At 41.5% G+C, this 15,119-nt stretch overlaps 1 protein-coding gene across 1 annotated transcript in view; it reads left to right on the top strand.

The window, feature by feature from the left end:
* The window catches only part of FAM117A (family with sequence similarity 117 member A), a 35,473-nt gene extending 20,354 nt beyond the window's left edge, over window positions 1-15,119 (top strand). The window contains exons 3-8 of the mRNA XM_020794010.3: window positions 3,681-3,770; window positions 5,625-5,738; window positions 6,762-6,896; window positions 8,746-8,974; window positions 11,466-11,586; window positions 13,486-15,119. Of these exons, the coding sequence (XP_020649669.3) occupies window positions 3,681-3,770; window positions 5,625-5,738; window positions 6,762-6,896; window positions 8,746-8,974; window positions 11,466-11,586; window positions 13,486-13,831 (1,035 nt within the window). The 3' untranslated portion in view covers window positions 13,832-15,119. The remainder of the gene's footprint in view (window positions 1-3,680; window positions 3,771-5,624; window positions 5,739-6,761; window positions 6,897-8,745; window positions 8,975-11,465; window positions 11,587-13,485) is intronic.

Raw genomic sequence — 15,119 nt, 5'->3', positions numbered from 1 at the left:
CAGAGGAAGCTCTTTAACCACGATCAGAATTATGAGTTCAGAAACTTCCTCCCACACTACCCAGAGGCTTGGCTTTGAAATAAGGTACCCAGAGTCAGGGCTTCCTATGGCAACTCTTAAGAATTACAAAATGGAATTGGAATATTCCCATCACCTCTTTCCCCATGCCAGAGCTTGTGTAGGCTTTGGTTGGGATTGGAAGCAGTCTGTGGCTTTCTTTCTGCTCAGAGCACGAGACAAACAAGAGCCTACCAGCTAGTTCGCCATCTCTTTCTGATGTGTCTTTGGTGTGACTGCCTTCTGCACTAAATTTTATTCCGTTAAAGTACAAGGCATAGAAAATGTCTCCCCACTCCATTGTGAAATAATATAACTAGGGAGAACATAGCACGTGCAAGTGAAAGGGATAGAATGGGAGTCTGATTTGGCAAAAGGATTAACTCTTCCTGTAGCTGTCTTTCAGATGCCAAGTTAACTCTTAGTCAGAGACATTCATGTTGGTTGCTTCGCAGACACTGTCCAGCCATCTCATCCTCGGTCGTCCCCTTCTCCTCTTGCCGTCACATTTTCCTAACATCAAGGTTTTTTCCAAGGAGTCTTCTCATGAGATGGCCAAAGTACTGGAGCCTCAGCTTCAGGATCTGTCCTTCCTGAGTGCTCACTGGAAGGACAGATCCTGAAGCTGAGGCTCCAGTACTTTAGCCATCTCATGAGAAGAGAAGACTCCTTGGAAAAAACATTGATGTTGGGAAAGTGGGACGGCAAGAGGAGAAGGGGACGATCGAGGATGAGATGGCTGGACAGTGTCTGCGAAGCAACCAACATGAATTTGACACAACTCCGGGAGACAGTGGAAGATAGGAGGGCCTGGCGTGCTCTGGTCCAGGGGGTCACGAAGAGTCGGACACAACTAAACGAACGAACGAATAATGCAAAGCACTGGTAGTTGTAGTGCATTTTCTGCTCCTTAAATAATTGTATTGGCAGCCTTGTGAATACCCCAGTCCCAGTTCCTAACTTACAGTAGTAAGGGAGGGTTATGGATATCTGCATTTTTAGACTGGATGTCAAGGAGGGTGTTTCTCTTAACTAGCAACCCACTGTCTTTCTCTGCTAGTTGCTGAGAGAGGACAGTGTGCTTAATTCTTAAATCTGGGTCTCTTCACTTGCATGCAATTTCTGGCTGATTAAGGCTACTAGGCAAGTGCTTAAATCACAGGTGGGCAACTATGCAGACATTGTTGAACATTCAGCTTCTACTATCTGCCATTGGCTGTGCTGGCTTGGATTAAAGGAAGTTGCAGGCCAACATCTGTAGAGTCATAGTTGCCTGTCCATGGCTTAAGTACAAGGTTGTTTTATTCTTGCTGTTGGGCTTTAGAATTGTGTACTGCCTGGAGACAAAGAAATGGATTAACGCTAGCATAAATGTGGGTTGAGCTTTCTCACGTAATCAACCTTAAATATAAATAGATACATATTTTAGTTATTTGCTCCAGATAAGCTCATGAACTCTGGTGGGGTGATGTAGAAATAAAATTGTTTCCTGTTGCTTCAGGTGGACTTTGTAGGCAGTGTATAAATGCTGGCTCCTTTATTCAGATTTGAGAACAGGAAGGCAAGAAGTAAATTGCAAAAGTACAGAGGTTCGTGACTGCATAATGAAGCCAATTTCCTGACAGAGGCATCCTCAGCTGTTTGGTAATCTCAGCTTGGATAGGGAGCTCTCACTATGATGCAGTTGTTTGTGCTTTGCATTGTCTGTGTGTAGGGGGCTGGTCTGTTGCAACAACATGTAGGAGATGTTATTTCTTCCTGGTGGAATTCTTCAATGCCAGGATTGGTGTCATTTCTTTCCATGGTGAAGACTTAGTCAGTTGAAGTTTACTGTTTTCTTGATTCCACCCACCCACCCATTTTTGCAGGCTTTCCCTGATATTTGTCACTGCCCTCACACCACATTATTATACAGCAGGCTAGCAACTTTCCACCTAACATTGATGTGACACTTTAAGATACGATTTCTTCTTCTGTTTTCCTGCATTTGTCAGGATGTCTGAAGCTTCCTCGTGTACCTCAGTCCCTATGTCTATAAGGTTCTACCAGTTGGGAAGGTGGCTGGCTCTACAGTAGTTTTTTTTTGGTTGTAGGGTTCTTCAACAGAAGTGTTCAGAAAGGCAGTCACCAGATGTTTATTTTGCAACAGGTCTTGGAAGCAGCCACTTACAGCTACCGTGGCAGTGGAAGGAAGCCTTTGGGATAGAAATGAAACTGTCTCCAAACAACCTGCTGAAATGGGAAGCAGATGATCAGAGTGGAAATCTATAGATGAGGGAAACTTTATTCTTTAATAGCTTTGCCTGTAGTAGTGTTCGTCAGTTGATGTTGATCCTGAAGTATAGCATGGTAGAAGCATAAAATGTTTTAGCAGCTTATCCTTCTGAGGTATACCAAGAGATGGATACCCTGTTATTTGCTTTCCCCTTTTATTCCCCGCTTGTAAAGCAGAAAGGCTTGAATAGTGAATCTGGCAAGCTGCTGGTTTGGGAGTACTTGTATTTACCTGGATAATACCAAACATTTAATTTTTATTTTCTTGGGAGGTGTCACACTGGCCCATCACAGCCAGTGGTCCGGTGGGCCAGATAGGCGGGGTATAAATTAAATAAATAAATAAATAAATAAATAAATAAATAAATAAATAAATAAATGTTACCATCTTGGCTCCTTCCTTCCTGTCCTGTTACTTCTGGCTCAAATTATGAAGGTGTATATAGACGAGAAAAAGTGGAAAGATTTTCTTTTCATGAGGGATTTTGTTGGATAAGATCTTATGTGTAGCAGTTTGTAGCAGCTTGATTTATTTGAGGTCTCTTCAGAAGTGGTGACACCAATTCCTAGTTCAGGTTTTTCCCTTCTGCCTTTCCTCTGGGTGTAGAGGTCTTAAGAAGATCCAGCAAAAGTGTATAGTCTACGTTTCTGTTGGAAAGTGAGCGGCAATCTTTGGGTAAAGACAACAAATAATGCCGATCTGTAAATTTGCATACTGGTTAGGAGGCTTCAGAATCACCTCAGAATGATTCAGGTCAAAACTCCTGTGGATTTGACTGGCTCCAGTGTGGGCAAACATGCTAATTCTGGAATTATTCTTGTGAAAGGAGGTAAGGTAGACACTTGCTGTTTAGAGATCTTTCCTGAAAAATCTAGTTGAATTTTCTGCTCATAACTTTAGCAGTATTTTGGGAGGAAGGGACAATTCTGTTAGTCTGTTGCAACAAATAAGTCTCATATCACCATAAAGGCTAACAAATACAGGAGTTGGTCTTCAAGGTGCTACTAGATTTTTTTGTTTTGTTTTGTTTTTACAACAACATTTGCTTCTGTGTGGGAATGTGTAGACCCTCCAGGCAAGCTGTCGCATAAGGACAAATGCAGAGGTTACCTTTTATGCTCTGCTGTTGATATACGTGGCAATGATTGACCAGAGCTTGCCATCCCGTATGCCCTCTCTTTCCATATGGACGTGAGACTCAGTGTTTTTCAACACGTCCTGCAATCAGTCTATACTTCCTTCCTCAGAATGTTTTCAAAATTAGTCTTCAGGAGGAAATTATTGTGCTGGCACTACCCTTTTTAACAGTTGTGGCCAAGTTCTGAGGCACTCCTTTCACTCTTTGCAGACTCCTGTGTCCTGGCATGAAGCAGAGGCAGGAAGGGCTGCAGCCCATAAGCGTTCTGCCTCTTGGAACAGCATGGATCATCGTAAAGAGGTGAGAGAGAGCTATTTGGCAACTCAGTATCTGTCTTCCTGCTGCTCATTCTGCAAAAGAAATTAAGCTGCCAATGTACACGTTGTGCCATAGTGTTTGCACTCTGTATCAAAGAAACCTAGATTTAGTGTCTACCATACCTGATGGCTCTTTCATTTAAAAAGAAACTTTCCCCATTTGTTGTGCCTCACCAGTACAGTCCAGCTGGGATCTTCATTGCAAGCACCCAAACAAGTCAAATGCTCAGAATGGGGATTAAAAATTAGGAGTTGTTTTCAGTTGTTGGTGCATCGAGTGGATTTCACCATATAGTCTTATGGGTGGTTAAAATATACTTGTAATACCTTTTCTATCAATGGAAGAAACAATAGAAGGCGTCTTAGGTAAAACTACTGTAAGTGAAATTTGTAGGCTGGAATACTGTACTATCAGTCCTTGTATGTATGGTTTGTGTAATCTACTGTGGTTAATTGATGTGACAGGGTAGATCTCAATTGAGCAATTGGTCATGCTTCGGCATCTCATCAATTAGCTACAGTAAGTTGTACAAATCATACTCAAACAATAGCATTTTGACCATTTTATCTTGCTAGGATGACAGAGCTGACACTATTGAGAAGCAGATCGTACATCAAATGTCATAAATCATAACTTGAGCTTTCTCTTTATTTATTTATTTATTTATTTATTTATTTATTTATTTATTTATTTATTTATTTATTTATTTATTTATTTATTTATTTATTTATTTATTTTTCATTTATTCTGTTAAGGAGGAACAATATGTAGCTTTTGCAATATGCAATATCCCATCCATTCCTTGTTTTGCAATATGCAATATCCCATCCATTCCTTGTTGTTGCAGGGAATGGATGGGATATTGCAGGAAGTAGATAAATTTAAAAGTGGGTTTGAAAAGATAGCAGTTGGAGCATTGTCTTCACTTATAATGTCCTAGAAGGCATTAGCATTTATATTTAACTTCCATTTACACATAACAGAGAGAAAAGCTGTGTCAGGATTATGTGGCTTCTACATATTGCCCTAGCAGGGGAGTGTTGACGGCAGGATTAATAATCATGTGCTGTCAAGTCAATTTTGACTTATGGTGACCTTTTTCAGGGTTTTTCAGGTATGCAATACTCAGAATTGGTTTACCATTCCCTTGTTCTGGGGGCTCTCTGGGATTGTGCAGCCTGCCGAAGGCTACCCAGGCTGGCTGTTCTCCCAGAAGGTATAGTGAGGAATCAAGACTCCCAACCTCTGGCTCCGCAGTCAGATACCTAAACCACTGAGCTATCCAGCTACCTCTTAGATAACTTGTAAAACAAAAAAATGGCAGGATTTTCTCTCTGCAATATAATCCTGGAATGGGTCCTTTTAAATCTTGCTGAATCTTAAAATCTTTGCAGGCACCTAGGAGGATCTATCAAGACTAAACGGCACAGGAGAAGCAGCAACATAGAAATAAAGAAGAGGGTTCATGTTATGATAAAAATCAGATTTTGCTATTCATTCATTCATTCAATTTATATACCACCCCATTAGTACAAGGATGGCTCTGGGTGATTTACAAGAGTAAAACTTGAAACTCTCAAAACCCTACGGTAACAAAAAATACATTGTGAATTAAGTTATCTTAAATTGATCATCTGGTGACCTAGTTGTTGGGACATTTGCCTTTGTTGTATCAGAGTGATTTGATAGAAGGATAACGACCGGTATAGACCTATAGCTTTGCAAAATTACTAAAAAAATTAGTGTCTTATTTTTTGGGTGGGCAAGAAAGATTGCAAGGAGTAGCTGATGGCCAGCTGGGGAATACTTAACTCTCTCTACTTCCTAATTATCTAGATTGCTAAACTGAAGCAGCAGCTCCAGCGAACAAAACTCAGTGCCTGCAACAGCAAAGAGAAAGACCAGAGCTCCCCCATCCAGGGGGATCACACGGTGCTCTTGTCAACTAAGGTATATTTCATACCTTTCTCCCTCTTTTTCTTATTCTGGCCCAAAAGATGGTTGCAGCTTGAGGAATCAGGGCCCAGTTTCCACTAAACCCTTGGAAGAGGGTCATTTAAGGTTATTCTTGGGAAAGTTGGTTTTAAAGCGGATGAAGAACCTTAAACCCTGTCCTTCAATCTGGTTCACCTGGAGTAAACATTTGACCCTCTGAAGTTATTTATGTGGCCATACCATCATTTTTTTTACTTCCTTACTTTTGTACAGATTTTATCCCATTCTAAAATGTTGTGTTGCCTGTTCTAAAGCTTTGTTATTGGCAGCAAGACCTTTAAACTATCATTTCACAATTTTACCTTTTGCTGTCTACCAGAATGTGGCCTACAAAAACATATCTGAAATTAAATATAGCCTTCAGACTGAAAGTGATTCCCCACTAATAGTTAAAATACTGGATTCTAGTGTTATATTTCTAGTAGTGGAATGTACAGAACCCTTCTGTTCTCCACCCTGTAACACTAGTAGGAATTTGGCCATTTTCCTCTCAACTGCCCATGCTGGTATTATGTGTAGAGGTCCAAGAAATGTGACTTGGTATGCTGGCTGTCTGCTCACAGTCCCTGGGGGCTTTGGCTCAGCTACAGTTTTGACCCAGGCATATTAGGCTCTTGCCCATTATTTCTCCTAGACCTTTCAAAATCTCAGTGACAATTGCTGAGTGAGCCAGGAGCTCATTGTTTAGGGCCTATGGTTGCCTTTCAGATAGTTCCAGGTTCTTTCACTGGAGCATCTCCCAGTCTCGGAAAGCAATCTTAAGGGAGACCTTTATCTGATAATTTGGAGACTTATTTGTCAGGTGGTAGTCTTGGTGGGCCATTTTCTTCTCTCAGGTCAACCTCATAATGTTCACACAACTGATCATGGAGTGGAGGTTGGTCCACTAAGTGTGTGTCTACTTCTGTGTGGGACAGATGTATTTGCAGGAAAGTGTCATTGGTGTCTTTACTCATTATTGTACATCTTTGTTTATAGGTTTCACCACCAGCTCCCTTTCCAGTCTTGGCTACTGTGTCTATTAACCCCTGTTTTCACAACAGCCTTGATGGTATTAATCAGGAATTGGAAGAGGTGTTTGTAAAGGAACAAGGAGACGAGGAGCTTGTCAGGGTGAGTTATGACTGTCTGGGGCAAGATAGGAAACAATATCTAGAGTAAGCATGGAACTTAAGATAGAACTTTGCTATCATGTTGTCTGTGTGCTTGTGTGCTTTACTTTAAGTTCAGACCCATTACCCCATTCCACATGCCTCGTACACATGCACATTTGTATAGTGAGGTGCATAATTAAATTCTCCATCTTCACATTTCCACACAATTTGAACATAGAAAGTTCTGGAAAGCATCATGCCATGTGATTTACAGCATTCTAAAGTCAGCTCAGAGTATCTTTTAAAGATACAGTGGTGCCTCGCTTAACGAGTGCCCCGCTGAGCGATTAAATCGCTTAATGAGGGGCTCTGGGCCATCGCTGGAGCATTCGCTCAGCGATGGCCCCTATGGCGTTTTTTCGCTTTGCGATATTCGCTAAGCAATTCGCTTTGCGAATATCGCATAACAAAGCGGGGGAGAACAGCTGATCGGTGGTTCCAAAATGGCCGCCAGAAGGTCCGCGCTGCATTTTCACGCCCTGCCCTCGCTTACCGAGGGCGCGAAAATGGCGCTATGGAGGAAGATCACTTAACGGTGAGTTTTAAAGCCATAGGAACGCATTGAATGAAGTTCAATGCGTTTCTATGGCTTTTTAATTTCCGTTTAGCGATGTTTCGCTATAGCGAAGGTTAATCCGGAACGGATTAACCTCGCTATGCGAGGCACCACTGCATTTGCTTTGTTTCTGTCAAACTGAGGAGCAAATAACACTTCGCTTTTCTGCCAATTATTTTTAAGTGTTGCAGAAAAAATGTAATGAGGAGGAAAGTGCTTAATTCTTTATCCTTCCAGCCCCCTGTTAGATCTCTACCTCTATAAACTGCATAGTTTAACCCTGACTTGTGCAAATGCTGGAATGAGCACTGGGTAACATTTGTTGACCTGTCCTGCCTTGGGGATTCAAATCTGTGGCCTTTGCCTCCCTACTCACTTTTTCCAAAAGTGATATTGGCATACCAGGTTGTTTCTACAGCTAAATGTTAGTCAGATTGTGGGGTTTTCACTCACAGAAAATTACCTTCTGTCCTGAGCTGGTGCCATAACATTCTCATATAGCAAAGAGGGCATTTCTATCCATGGGATACAGACTTATTTAAGGAAACTCATTTTGGTCTTTTGCGTTTTCCTGTTTCCCAAACACTATGGGATTCTAACAAATACCTTTATTGAAGAACATCCATATTGCTGGCTGCTGCCAGAGGCTGGCTAGATAGCTAAGTGGGTTAGTTATCTGACTGCAAAGCCAGAGATTGGAAATTGAGTTCCCTGTTGTCCCTCCCAGGAGAAGAGCCAGCCTATGTAGCCTTGGGCATAAGAACTGTAGACCACTTCTCAGTACTATTATGCCTGGAAAGCCCCAGAAGAGTTTACGATAACTCAGAATTCGGTTGTCGGCATGCAAATATTCTTATTATGCCACTGCCAAAGTGAAGCAACATCATCAGGTCATCCAAGAGGCCAGTTCCTCCTGTACTGAAACTTTCCACTGCAGCTGGTCGTTACTGAACTATTAGATAAGAATTGGAGCCCAGGTTTTTTCTTCTTCTCCTTATCACTTTTTTAGCTTTGCATTTCATGTCCTTTTGGACTGTAAGCATACGAGACAGGGACAATTTTGTTTTTGTTGATCTTATATAAGCTGCTCTGGAATCTTATCGTTTTTATCTTACGTAACCCACTTGTTGGCTGAAGAGTAGAATGAAAACGTCCTAAGTCAAAATTCATTTGCCCAGATTTCTCTTTTGCTCTCAACATTCCTGCTGGCCTCCCCATGCTTAAGATATATCTCTTTTTCTTTCTTTCTTAGATTCTGGATGTCCCAGATGGCCACAGGGCCCCAGCCCCACTCCAGGGAGTCATGCAAGACTCCTTACTGCTCCAGCTGGATCCCAACAGTAGCAGCTGTAGCAGCCTTTCTCTTTCTCCATCCCCTTCAGCTGCACCCATGCAGTCTCCAAAAACTCCTGCCCGAGCAACAATAGAGGAGGCCTCTCCCAGTGTGGTAGACAGACCCGTGCAGGATACAAAGGGAAAAGGTAAGGCTTTTGGGCCAGCAGTGGTCTTCTCCCAAGAGGTACATTGTCTTGAAGAGTGGTGAATTTGAAGAAGCTTCGAAAGCATTGTTGCACCAGATTTCCTTTGATGCAGTAGCTGAGAGCTGTTGGACATTGTAGGCTGTACTTGGCAGGAACTACCTGTGCTGTCCATGAAGAGGTGGGAGAGGGGAAAGGAAACAAATGAAAGTATGAACATATTCTGTGATTTTAATTATGTAAAAGAGCAGTTATGAATTCTAAAATAAAAAAGGCTAGCTTACCCTAGTGGCTTTTCCATAGACAGTTTATTTTTCCCTGGCTCCTTCTAACTTAATACCCATAAAAAGGAGGGGCAGGAGAGCTAGGAATCTGATCATGCTCCTCCAGAGCTTGATGTCTCTTGAATGTGTCTCATTCCCAAAATAAAATGGCATCCCAGGGAATGAATCACTTTGAAAAGGCCCTGGCATTAAGAGCTCTGCTTAAATCTTACAAACTAAATGCCATGGCTTCTTTTACTGAGTCATTCCATCTTATGTTCAGTCTTCCTTATGTCCTACTGCTTTCCAGTTTTCCTAGTAGTAGTGTCTTCTCTAGTGAGTCTTGCATTCTCATGTGTCCAAATATAGTAGTTATTTTCTCCATCTTCAGACTTAATTTGATTTAGCATGCATTTACTTTATGGACGTGGTGGCGCTGTGGGCTAAACTGCAGAAGCCTGTGCTGCAGGGTCAGAAGACCAAGCAGTTGTAAGATCGAATCCACGCGACGGAGTGAGCGCCCGTTGCTTGCCCCAGCTCCCGCCAACCTAGCGGTTCGAAAGCATGCAAATGCGAGTAGATAAATAGGTACCATCTTGGTGGGAAGGTAAACAGTGTTCCGTGTCTAAATCACACTGGCCATGTGACCACGGAAAGATTGTCTTCGGACAAACGCTGGCTCTATGGCTTGAAGAGCGGGATGAGCGCCGCCCCCTAGAGTCGGACACGACTGGACAAAAATTGTCAAGGGGAACCTTTACCTTTTTTTATGCATTTACTTGCCTAAGTTTGCATATTCACATATCTTGATCTTGGGTCTTGACAGTAAATGTCAAATCCAGTCTCTTTTAACTGCAGTGCAAAGATTTTTTCCCCCTGATGCCAGTCCTTAACCAAAACCAACCAAAGCTGTAAGAGTCCCTAATGCTCAGGAACCACTTGGATGCTTGAAGCTCTGCTGGAGTTCACTGTGCTGCCTGAACTTCAAATAAAGTATCTATCCTTGGGCTATTATTAGCTGCTTGTGTCACAAGACCAGTCACTTGTAAAGAGTTATAGGATTTCATTCTAGTACTTCTTGACTAACAGATTAATTTCAAATTAAAACATGTTAAAGATTTCTTAAATTTAGTGCTATCTGATGTCTTTAATTTTGCTGGTGTCTGGTATAATTAGTACATTATTTTGTATGGCGTTTCTCTTTGCTTCTGTATTTCTCTGAATAAGTAGCTTAGCATAGCAGATCACACTAGAATACAGTGGTGCCTCGCACAACGGGTGCCTCACACAATGATGAATTCACACAACGATGCCTTTTTCTGTTAAATTTGCCGCCTCACACAGCGATGTTTCCTATGGGGGATTTTCACACAACAATGTCTCTTTTTCGTTCCTGTAAAAGTGTCTTACAATGTTTGGAAGCCATTTTAAATGCTTGCAGCGGTTAGCCCACCTCCTGAAACCTATGCAAACTGATTTTGGTGTTGTTCTGACACTTCGTTAATTTATGATGATTTTTTGTTTTCTCCATTGGAAACCATTAGACAGACCATTCAATGGTTTTCAATGGAGAAAACAAAAAATTACCATAAATGAACGAAGTGTCAGAACAACACCAAAATCAGTTTGCGTAGGTTTCAGGAGGTGGGCTAACCATTGCAAGCATTTAAAACGGCTTCCAAACATTGTAAGACACTTTTACAGGAGCAAAAAAGGACTTCGCAAAGCCATTGAAATGTATTGCGTCGGCTTCAATACATTCCAAATGGAGGAAACATTGTTTCACACAGCGATGTTTCCTATGGGGATTTTCACTCAGCGATGGCAGTCCGTTCCAATTGGAATGGATTAACCGGTTTTCAATGCATTCCTATGGGAAATGGTGTTTCACAGAACGATGTTTCACACAACGTTGATTTTTTTGGAACCAATTAACATCGTTGTGTGAGGCACCACTGTATGCCTATTGAACCAATGGGAATTTGTGTCAGATCCTCTGAGTTCCATTGATTCAAATGTGCCTATTCTAACTGACTTACTACACTAAGGTAAGTTGCAGTTCAAGTAGGCCCATTTGAATCAATGGGACTTACAGAGGAGTTGATTCACCAACTCCCCATTGGTTCAGCGGGCTTATTCTAATGTATTCTAATACCGAGCTAAGCAACAAGATTTTAGCCAGTGTGTCATGCTGAATTTAAGCCTTCCAATATTGTGTTTTGTTACACCAGAAGACAGTAACACTTCTCCAGTTGTTGCCTTTGCTCTGTCTCCTCGTCCCAACCACACCTATGTGTTCAAGCGAGAACCTCCAGAGGGTTGTGAAAAAATCCGTGCTTTTGATGAAGTGATGTAAGTAGAAGGATTTTTTTCTCTGGAATGCACTTCTGTTCTAGGTGACAGAGCAAGAACATATTGTTTGACATCAGTTTTCTTCCAAAAAGCTCATAGTAACATACATATGCCGTATTATCCTCACAATGACCCTGTGAAGAAAGCTATCCTGAGAGTTAATGACTGACCCAATGAATCTCAGAGCTGAGTGCAGCTTTGACTAACAGTCCCTCCAACCCTTGTTTTACACTTCAGCTTCTACTCTATCTATTCTGCTAAAAATGTAAGGGTGCTATGTGTACTGTGTACTTCAGCTATAACACTGAGCAGGAATCAAGAGCTTTTGAAGGCATCAGAGATGAAGAAAGGAAATTCTGCCACTAGGCAGCTAGCAAGTCCACCGGGCAAATATATCTCCTCCACACCTTGAGCAAACTTGTTTTTTGCTATTTGAAGAATAGCTCCTTGTCCTGTGCTGTCAAGTTGTTTAACTGAATGATGACCATTAAAAGGTTTTCAAATTATGTGACAAGTTCAAGGAATGGTTTATAAGTATGTGCCATCCATTTTTTATTCCAGTTTCTGAATTTTTCAAGAATTTTCCAGACAGAACTCTGGGAGTCCCAGCCCTCAAACTCATACGAACAGTTATCTATATTTCACTCACATGTAGAAGAGCCTCCTCAGAGGCTGCATGACTATGTGTATTTCCTGATGCTAATGGACAAAAAAGGAAGATGCCAATGTGCTTCTTGGTAGATGTTGTTTCACTGCCCTTTATGTTCTATAGAGGGCACCTCTTGAAGATCTATGACCCATAGGAAGCACCATGTCATCTTCTGTTTTTGCACATGAGCAACAGGAAATACAGTCTGGAAGTGTCCGTGCAGCCTCAGAGAAGGCCTGTTACCAGGTGAGTGAAATATCTGTAGTTGTGGTACTCCAGGTCAGAACTCCATAATTCTACCTTGGAATTGGTGTCTCCCCCCTTCCTCCTAAAAGAATGGCACATTCCTAGTGATTTATCACTGACTATTCCACAGTGAATTTCCAGCGTTGAATGGGTATTGGAACACAAATTTTCTGACTCTATATCTATTGTTGTATACACACTGGCCTTACTAGAATGGAATTTACATGTTTCTATTTAAGGAAAACTCTCAGTGTCAGTGGTAGCATGGACACACTTGATAAATATGCTAGAAGTCAAAATACTGAATCTTTGATAAAACAAAAGCAGTGGAGTGGAAGTGCTGTGGGAGAGGCTGGAATTTTGTCTCAAATGTATACTTCTGACCCATATGATGGCCTGTTTGGCCCCATAGTAAGTAGAAACAGACTCAAGTGTATTTAGGATTGGTAATATACATAGTTGAGGAACTATTTCTAGATCCCTAGACATCAGCATCACAGTTGTTTCTGGGCACCCATAGTGGCTTATTGGCAGACCATTGTACTTAAAGCCCACTCATGCAACGGTTTCAGTTAATGACTATGAAAGAAGAATTGTAGCCCTTTATACACTGAAAAATTCCAAGAATTGTAACACTTTGTACATTGAAGAGTTTGTCACTGCAAACACTGTACTTTCTCTTTGCGGGCAGCACTTCCTGTACTAACAAGACTCCCTTACAATGTAAAAATTTGGAGAGATGTTGGCTTCCACTAATGTGTGAAATCTGGTTTTATATATAGATATATACATCGTTTGCAGTAAGACAGAATGAAAACATGGAAAATGCTTTACATATATACATATCTGTTCTCATGCGTGTATATATCTTCCATGTATTAATTCCTTATTTCTATCTTACTGCAAAAGATCTTACAGTGATCAAATAGTCAAAGCTGTCAAACATGGTATTATAGTAATCCTTACATTTTCCTTTTCCTTTTCACTGTGATTTCTTTCTCTAGGTCACCATGTCCTGATCAGCCTTTCCTGCCATCCTGTCCTGATAAGAACAAAGTCCACTTCAACCCGACCGGGTCTGCCTTTTGCCGATTCAGCTTGGTGAAGCCTCTTATTCCCAATGTAGAGTTCCTGTTCAGAGACTTCCCTTCGTCTGCCAGTCCCATGCCACCAGGCTCGTTCTCCTCATGCCTGCCTACTTCCACAGTCCCAGTCCCCAGTTTGCAGAAAGACTCAAGGGGAGACGGTTTCAGTGAGGCCCCTCTGTCACCTCCACTGAACTTGGAACCGTCGTGGAACCGGCACCAGACTGAAGACAGTGTCCTCTTCCATAGTTCCTTGGTTGTTTGAAGCTCAGGAAGTAAGGAAGACCCAAAATCAATCTGTGGTCCTTCTGTGGCCTGTGGAAAAAAGAGTGCCTTGGAATTGGGAAAACTGAGCACTCCCAACAAACAGCCTTAAAAGTGCAGATTGCCAATCTTTTGTAACCACAATAGGTTTGATTCCTCTTAACCCCTGGTACTTAACACCCTTCCCTTCCCTATGGGTTTGCGTCAGTTGTCCTTCTGCTATTTCAATGTCCAAAGAGCACCTAGTTTTCTCTAATGGGATATTTTCACTAGGAGCCATCAGATTTGTGTCTCTGTTCGCTTGCTTAATGGGGCAAGAGCTCATTTATAGTTCTTTATTAATGATCTTATCTTTCTCAGGCTTCCTTTGAACTAGGGAGTACAGAAGAGCTTACACATAGCCAGAGGCGGTATGCACTGATTTGGTGGAGGACACCTGGGAAAATAGTAGAGTCGGGCAGTCTGTTTCCAGGGATGTTAATTATACAAAAATCCACATTTAAGCCTCCTTTTTTGTACCTCTTTTTGACCTCTATGGAAGTTGCAGGAACACAATCGCCAAATGCTTGAAGCATTTTTCTTTTAATGTTCATGCTGTAACAGGTAGCTGAACAAGCAAACATTCAGCTAGTGTGCCTTTTTGAGGTAGATGCCTTCAGATGGGTTTTCTTCTCTTATGGAACAGGAACAGGGAATCTCCTGAGAATGTTGCTTCTACTAGAGTTCTGGAGAAGGAGACTGAAGTCCTAGGTTTGAATTTCCCTGGTGGAATGCAACTATTTATGGAAGGAGTATATATTATCTTTTCTTTTTTAAATTACAGTAAGTTGGTTGGTCTAGCTACTGTCTTACACTCCTCCTCCTCTAACACGTGAGTTTGGGGAATCTGCTTAACATCAATACCAACTTTTAATGCACATGCAAACACTCCAGAGATCTGAGGCTCACTCACACCTACATTTTGTGTCTTCCCCACCCACAATAGAAAGGCCTTAGACCTGGTGTTGCCTTGACTGCAAAGTATATAAAGAATGAGAGTGACTTTTCTTTGGTCATGTTAAAACTTTTTGATTGTATTGAAAGGGTTTTCTTGAATCTGAGATTGAAAAACTATATTTTCATTTGAAAACCATATTTTTGCAACTACTTTTGAAGTTTTGTAATTTTAATGTATGTATCACAAAAGGATAATGGAGAAAACGTTAGCCTCAGAGGGTTTTTTTGGCCTTGTGTTGAGTTAGGGTTTTGCATATGTTGGTGTTTAAACCAATTAAAAATTGTGCATATGA

Source organism: Pogona vitticeps, chromosome 6 (assembly GCF_051106095.1).
Source record: "Pogona vitticeps strain Pit_001003342236 chromosome 6, PviZW2.1, whole genome shotgun sequence".
NCBI lineage: Eukaryota > Metazoa > Chordata > Lepidosauria > Squamata > Agamidae > Pogona > Pogona vitticeps.
This window is presented reverse-complemented; position numbering and strand designations above follow the sequence as displayed.